Here is a 7,962-nt window from a genome sequence, read left to right on the forward strand (position 1 = left end):
ATGGCTTGAAATATTTTTTATTTGGACAAAAATGTGCAACAAATTTATTACATGTTTAATAAAAATACATAAAATACTTCTTTGAAAGTTAACATATAAACAATTTATAAAAAGGTAGAAAACATTGAGATACAAAATTGAGAACAAATTTATCTATCTAAACAGATCTTTCTATAACAGTGCCTTCTGCTTGGCCAAAATATGCCTTTTCACACATCTTAACAAATAAACCAATTTCAACAACACCAGGCATCAACTTTATGGTGTTGCTTGTTTTTTCCCAATCTAAATCTTGATTTGTAAACATCCAATCTAAGATGAAATTGCCATTGTCCGTAACAACAGGCCCTGCTTTGGCTATTGCACTGCGTAGCTTTATCTCACCACCAAACATACCCACAACCTTATTTTTAATAGGAACATAAGCCATAGGAATAACTTCAATAGGAATTCCTTTTTTATACCTATCACCAAGTTTTTTAGAATCTTTGGTGTAGTCTGCTATTACTATCATTTTCTTTGAGCAGGATGCAACAATTTTTTCTTGTAGTAAGCACCCTCCTCCACCTTTTATCAATGTCATATTGGCATCTACTTCATCCGCCCCATCTATTGTTACATCTATGTTTGGGTGAGTTTCCAACTCTCCAAGAGTTAAATTATATTTTATAATCAATTGTTTTGCTTGGAAAGAGGTTGGTATACATATTACCTTCAAGTTTTCTGTTTCCACTCTCTCAGCTAGTCGTTGTACTGCGTATACAACAGTTGAACCGCTTCCAACTCCAAAAACACAGTGACCTTTTACAAATTCATCCACTGCCCGGTATGCAGCCACTTGCTTGGCTTTTTCTAAAGACATTTTTGGCAGTTCCCGTGAATTTATAAATCTTTTATTTATTCCGTTAATGCAAGGATACCGAAATTTGAAAATATTCTTAAACATGCGAACATCTATTTATAAAGTTAGTGTTTGAATTTTGGGTAATGGGTTGAGTTAGCTGAAAAAGTTAATTTAAGAGTTCAATTTAAATCGAGTTGAATATCGAATACAACCACAGGTTCAACTTTAAAGTTTAAACTAGTACTGCGTGTGCATACTGCATAGTGAAGTGTGAACAGTTGTGAGTTGACAGATAACAACTTGATAGATTGACTTATTGTATTCTGCGAGTGTTAGGTCAAATTGAAAACAACTTAATAGTACGGGAGGTAGCAACGTTTGAAAAAAAAGAATTTTAGGTCAGCTGATTTTGTGATATGTCTTCCTTCTTGCACTTCCGGTTAGAGTCTGGGCAATCTGGCTGGCGGTAGTGGTTGCGTTCATTAGTGCGCATCCTATCTGTCCAGGTAAAAATCCTGGATTTTAAAAGCATTTTAAGAAGCGTAATTTTTGATTTTTCCTTTTTAAATACGTCTACCTGACATACTTTTTTTATTGCCAGACATTTTTCACGTTGCTAACTATGTGCCAGACGCGATTTTAAGTTTTATTTTTATGAAAATTTCAAAGCATTTTAGAATGTCTGTAATTTTAATATTATGTTATTTAAATATAAGGAAAACTGAAAATGAATTTGCCAGACATTAATTCGGTTGTTAAGTCTTGAATTAAAATGATAAAGTTTTGCAGTATGATGAAGCATTGCATTTTAAGAAGCGTAATTTTTGATTTTTCCTTTTTAAATACGTCTACCTGACATACTTTTTTTATTGCCAGACATTTTTCACGTTGCTAACTATGTGCCAGACGCGATTTTAAGTTTTATTTTTATAAAAATTTCAAAGCATTTTAGAATGTCTGTAATTTTAATATTATGTTATTTAAATATAAGGAAAACTGAAAATGAATTTGCCAGACATTAATTCGGTTGTTAAGTCTTGAATTAAAATGATAAAGTTTTACAGTATGATGAAGCATTGCATTTTAAGAAGCGTAATTTTTGATTTTTCCTTTTTAAATACGTCTACCTGACATACTTTTTTTATTGCCAGACATTTTTCACGTTGCTAACTATGTGCCAGACGCGATTTTAAGTTTTATTTTTATGAAAATTTCAAAGCATTTTAGAATGTCTGTAATTTTAATATTATGTTATTTAAATATAAGGAAAACTGAAAATGAATTTGCCAGACATTAATTCGGTTGTTAAGTCTTGAATTAAAATGATAAAGTTTTGCAGTATGATGAAGCATTGCATTTTAAGAAGCGTAATTTTTGATTTTTCCTTTTTAAATACGTCTACCTGACATACTTTTTTTATTGCCAGACATTTTTCACGTTGCTAACTATGTGCCAGACGCGATTTTAAGTTTTATTTTTATAAAAATTTCAAAGCATTTTAGAATGTCTGTTATTTTAATATTATGTTATTTAAATATAAGAAAAACTGAAAATAAATTTGCCAGACATTAATTCGATTGCTAAGCCTTGAATTAAAATGAAAAAGTATTGCAGTATAATGCTTGTAGTACGAGCATAAAAAGGAATATAAAATTAGATTAAAATTAATAATCAACACTTTATTTAAATTGTCCTAATTACTAAATGTAAGTTATGAATAATTCATGCAACGTGAAAAATGTCTGGCAATAAAAAAAGTATGTCAGGTAGACGTATTTAAAAAGGAAAAATCAAAAATTACGCTTCTTAAAATGCAATGCTTCATCATACTGCAATACTTTATCATTTTAATTCAAGACTTAACAATCGAATTAATGTCTGGCAAATTCATTTTCAGTTTTTCTTATATTTAAATAACATATTATTAAAATTACAGACATTCTAAAATGCTTTGAAATTTTTATAAAAATAAAACTTAAAATCGCGTCTGGCACATAGTTAGCAACGTGAAAAATGTCTGGCAATAAAAAAAGTATGTCAGGTAGACGTATTTAAAAAGGAAAAATCAAAAATTACGCTTCTTAAAATGCAATGCTTCATCATACTGCAAAACTTTATCATTTTAATTCAAGACTTAACAACCGAATTAATGTCTGGCAAATTCATTTTCAGTTTTCCTTATATTTAAATAACATAATATTAAAATTACAGACATTCTAAAATGCTTTGAAATTTTCATAAAAATAAAACTTAAAATCGCGTCTGGCACATAGTTAGCAACGTGAAAAATGTCTGGCAATAAAAAAAGTATGTCAGGTAGACGTATTTAAAAACGAAAAATTAAAAATTACGCTTCTTAAAATGCTTTTAAAATCCAGGATTATTACCTGGACAGATAGGATGCGCACTAATGAACGCAACCGCTACCGCCAGCCAGATTGCCCAGACTCTAACCGGAAGTGCAAGAAGGAAGACATATCACAAAATCAGCTGACCTGAAATTCTTTCTCGAAAACGTTGCTACCTCCCGTACTATAATGTGACATTTTATAAATGCGGTAATTTCAAATGCTCAATTAAATTGACGCCCTCAACTGTTCGTCCCTGCAAACTGTTGAAGACTTGGAAGTTAAGATTAGAATTATGTATTACATACTTACAAATAGTTTATTATATATTTTCTTTAGACAAGCTCTCTAATTCTTTTAGAATGTTCGTTTGTTCATTAACTAACGATTGCATGTTTGTTAAATATAATTTTATGTTATGTTGTCCATTAAAAATAACTGAATTTAATTTGGGGATAGGGTATAATTCTGAGTCTTTTTGACAATTAAGCAGTTTGACCAATTTAAGGTTTTCTTTTTTAAATTGATCGTTTTGGTTTATTAAATTTTTTAGATGATTTTCAGTCAGCATTAATTTCGTTGCAAGAAATCTTTTTTTTCTCTCCAGATTTTCAGATTTTGCTTTTTCTTGGCTTAACATGGTAGCTGTGGTATTTAAAAGACAGATAATTTCTTTTAATTTATCAATCTCTGATATACAACGTTCGTCTTTGTTGGAACAATGTTGGTCATATGCCATATTAATAAGTTTTGAAAATGTTAAATTATGATTTATTATATGCGAGTTAAATTCTGGATTCGTGGAATGTTTAACGGTAGTAATTTGTTGTAATTCATAGGTATTTGTTCCTTTCTTTCCATGGATTGCCAGGAGAATCTTTGCGAATACTAGGAAAGATACAATATTTATAAATGAGTAATGTATCTTATGATTGGTACTTGTAATTAAGTATTAATTAGGTACCTTCTTGAAGGGCTAACAGCAAAATTAAAAAGAAATACGTGACGTTAGAGATTTCAGTTAGCGGGTTCAAAGTAATAATTAACCATTTTTATATTTTGACTTGAGGGTTTTGCACAGCGTTCTAAAGCTAAGATACTTACCACAGGCAATATGCAGCTTCTTCTTGAGAGTGGCTAACAGTTTTGTCTTTGCTTTAACACTCGTCTTGTACAATCGAAATTCATCAAATATAGGATTTAAATGTTTCTTATAATTTTTATTATTGTTTCGTTCCAAATGAAACCTATGAAAATATTTGTATGAAATTAAAGTCCTGTATTATCACGGTCATTGTTTTATTTTATGTCGAACGAGTCTACGGGACGCCTAAAGGTGCGTACAGACTATATAACATAACATGTTATACAACATTGCTATACAACATATTTCTGATAATGTGGACACTGAATGTTATAAAACATGTTATAATAACATGTTATTGATACGTATGCTAGGACGAACCCAGCATCTACGTTTTTTTGTATTTCTTTTGTTATTTAATATGGTTATATAACATTGTTATATTGCTTTGTTATTCTAATGTGTACAGTATTGTTTTAAGTTTATAATGTTGAATAACAAGGTTACATAATGTGGACGTGTTATAAAACACAAGTTATATAATATGTTACATAGTCTGTACGCACCCTTAAGAGGACAATCATCGCAGCCCAACGACAGCCATTTTTAGTCTTTTAAATCTACTTAAAATTCTTTGGTGTTTTTAAATTATTGAAACTCTAAAGCACGTGAATTTCGGGTTTCATAATTATAATTTCAAAATAATCGTATTTATCCGGTTAACGTTTTTTGTAGTAATCTTTCTTAAAGGCTCACTGATACATACTTTCGGTGTCTGCTTTTGCGTGTATCTAGGATCATATATAGGTATATGTGATATATTTTTCAAAATAAACAAACTATAATTTAATAAGTTAATTTCAATGAAAATACTCACTTTTTAATTTCATTAGCAATCGAAAATAAGGCATTGCGATTTTTAACATCTTGCTTATCCATATTTTTATTGCCTTTAAATTGTTTTAAAAAACGTAATCGTGTAAACTAATAAAACATAAATAATGATTACATCTGTCATTTCCTATTAACATATTATTGTCTCTGGGCGTCAAAAATTCATAAAAAATAGAGCATGATTTCCCGCCAATATTTATACGTACTTTTTATTATCTTCTGTTTCAATTACTTTTTAGGATTTTCACTTCGACGAGTGACATTGTAGGAATGATATATTACTTGAATATAAGGATCCATTTTCTACCAAGGCAAATTTAGTGAATATGAATAAATCTTTGTTCTACGTTCACCTTTCTACTACACCTTAGGGGCTTCATAAGATTTTATTCATAATAGACGCCTTAAATAACTCAGTCTTAGTGTTTTAAAGAGATTTTTGCTATGTAATTAACAGTATTAAATATACTAAAACAAAGTTCTCGTAATACTAATCACTATGTATTATTCGATCATTAGTTTCGTATGTAGTACATAACTTTATACGTATATTTATATTTTATATTACATATTGACTGTAAAATAATGTAAATTAAAACCGCAAACATGACAAGTCTGTTCTAAAGGAAAAGTTTTCCTTCCTTTTAATCATCGACATATTGTGTTAAGTAATACGTGTAAATTCAAAGTAGACGCAAGAACAAACGATATGCAAAAGTGTTTTCATTTTTTAGGCTAAAATACTACAAAGATTGCACAGAACATTGTGTTGTTTTTTTTCATCTATGGTGCCCAAAGACAAGACAAATGTGTTACAATGCAACATTAGTCCTTTAATTTCATTTAGTCTACAAATCTTCTTAAATACATTTAAATAAGGTTTTTGCACATTGTTCCAGCAAATGCACAGGCGCTAATTAAAGATTTCAGTTGGCGCCTAGTAGATAGTAGACGGTGACCCCATAGCTGCTGCTTTCCTCCCTCAATTGCCACAGGGACCAAACTTTATTTTTTTCTTATCTATTTTTAATTATTACCTTACGTATATGCAGTAAGCTTATTGTTAAAACTATAGGTATATTTGTGTGTTGGAAAGGATTTTTTTAATTTTAAATAGGAGGCTAACGGGCAGAAGACTCACCTAATTTTAAGTGATACTGCCGCCCATGGACACATTGTCAGAAGGCTCGCAAGTGCGTTGCCGGCCTTTTAAGAATTGGTAAGCTCTTTTCTTGAAGCTAATAATAGGAATACTTTATTATTTCAGTAAACAATCATATTAACCCTGAATATTTTAACCGAGTTTCATACCCTTACCATATTCCCACTGACCCAACAAAGAGCCAATGTATTTCTGTGAAAAATATAATGTCCAATCGCCAACCGAAGATACCCATTTAGTTCTAGTTAGGTGTAGTTCAATTGTGCCAGCCAATTTTCCGCCAAACGCCGTTTCGATCCTATTTCGTTTGTTCGCGAGACAGCCGCTCCGTGTGGTAACTATTTCACGGTCGATTTCACCAGCACCACAGGGATACAGACTGTGCATTATGCAATCTTTCGTTCAATTTATAACCTACTAGACATATTCTTTCAACTACGGCTGGAAAGAAAAACTTAAAATTTTTTTTTTAAATATTCACGACTTCGTTTCTATTTTCATATTGTTACTATCAATAGTTTTATTTTTATTTTTATTATGGCTCTGGCACGATTTGTGCATTAGCCAGCGTCAAGTATAGGATTTTTATAATTCGTTCTTTTTGCGTTAGAAATTCGACCGTGTCCTCCATGTACGGTTTAGGCACTCGCCCGGTACCGCACAACCCTCCCAAAGGTCGAGAACAAATTTAAATTAGATTAAAACTTGCCCTCGAACCGGGAATCGAACCCGGTACCCCTCACCTAGCTGCCACTTAATAAGACCGCTAGGCTATGAGGCCCCCACTATCAATAGTTAGACACTCATGCAATCATGCGTGTAGTGAACAGTTTAAAAAGTACGGAATTTATTTATGTAGTTATGGGATTTTTTAGTTATTCTTATACGTTACTAGCGGACCCGGCGAACTTCGTTCCGCCTAACAGTCTAATAATATCGTGATTATTTGGGATTTCATGAAGGTAATAACATTAATACAACTTTTTTTGCAAATACAGAAATGTTTTATTGCTTGCCATTGCGAAAAAGGAATGGCGGTTTTACACATTAGGCTTCTTCTCTCTAACGCCAATATTGCGCAAAAGCACTTTCTGAAATACAATTTTTTTTTATGAGAACACACGTCTTTGATCAAGATCAAAGCCTAAGTTTGCATCTCCTCATTCACCTCAAGATCGGAATTTCTTGAACTGACACGAATTCGATGTAAAATGATGCATAGTTTTGTCAACAGATGGCACCACATGCTGTTTGCATTCGTAAAATTAATTAATTTATTTATTTTCTTCGATAACATATCCGATTTTTTATTACTTATTCTGCTAATCGGAGCGGAGAAGAATCCACCATAAAAGAGATAACTAACATCGGTCCAGCCGATCTTGAGTTATAAGTGGTGTAACTAACACGACTTTGTTTTATATATTTAGATGAATTGTGTATTTTTTAGTGTTTGCATGAATACGCTAATCAGGAATTACTGGGTCAAATTGAAATAGCATTTTGTTTAATAGGTGGACCGTTTCATACTATGTAAAGAATCTTTTTATATTCAATCAATTGATTGATTGATCTAAATCATTTATTCATATAGGTAACACAATGCACACTTATGAACGACAAAAAAGAA

The 7,962-nt window shown here is 31.2% G+C and overlaps 1 protein-coding gene and 1 long non-coding RNA gene across 2 annotated transcripts; both read right to left on the bottom strand.

Annotated features, from left to right (window-relative positions):
* Positions 1-34: 34 nt before the first annotated feature.
* LOC125061163 (ribose-5-phosphate isomerase) lies at positions 35-1,090 on the bottom strand. The gene has a single exon (XM_047666390.1). It carries the CDS (start codon positions 944-946, stop codon positions 158-160), a length of 789 nt encoding a protein of 262 aa, XP_047522346.1. The 5' UTR covers positions 947-1,090; the 3' UTR covers positions 35-157.
* A 2,301-nt stretch (positions 1,091-3,391) lies between these two features.
* On the bottom strand, positions 3,392-5,283 carry LOC125061165. Its single transcript, XR_007118997.1, has 3 exons — positions 5,154-5,283; positions 4,297-4,439; positions 3,392-4,080 (listed from the first exon to the last, which is right to left on the bottom strand). It is a non-coding gene; the product is annotated as an uncharacterized LOC125061165 (long non-coding RNA).
* Between the last annotated feature and the right edge of the window lie 2,679 nt (positions 5,284-7,962).

This window comes from Pieris napi, chromosome 23, assembly GCF_905475465.1.
Source record: "Pieris napi chromosome 23, ilPieNapi1.2, whole genome shotgun sequence".
In the NCBI taxonomy this organism is placed as follows: Eukaryota; Metazoa; Arthropoda; class Insecta; order Lepidoptera; family Pieridae; genus Pieris; species Pieris napi.

Bases quoted from the DNA above. Each gene is read 5' to 3' on its own strand.
- LOC125061163 (XM_047666390.1), bottom strand. From the start codon at position 946: ATGTTTAAGAATATTTTCAAATTTCGGTATCCTTGCATTAACGGAATA.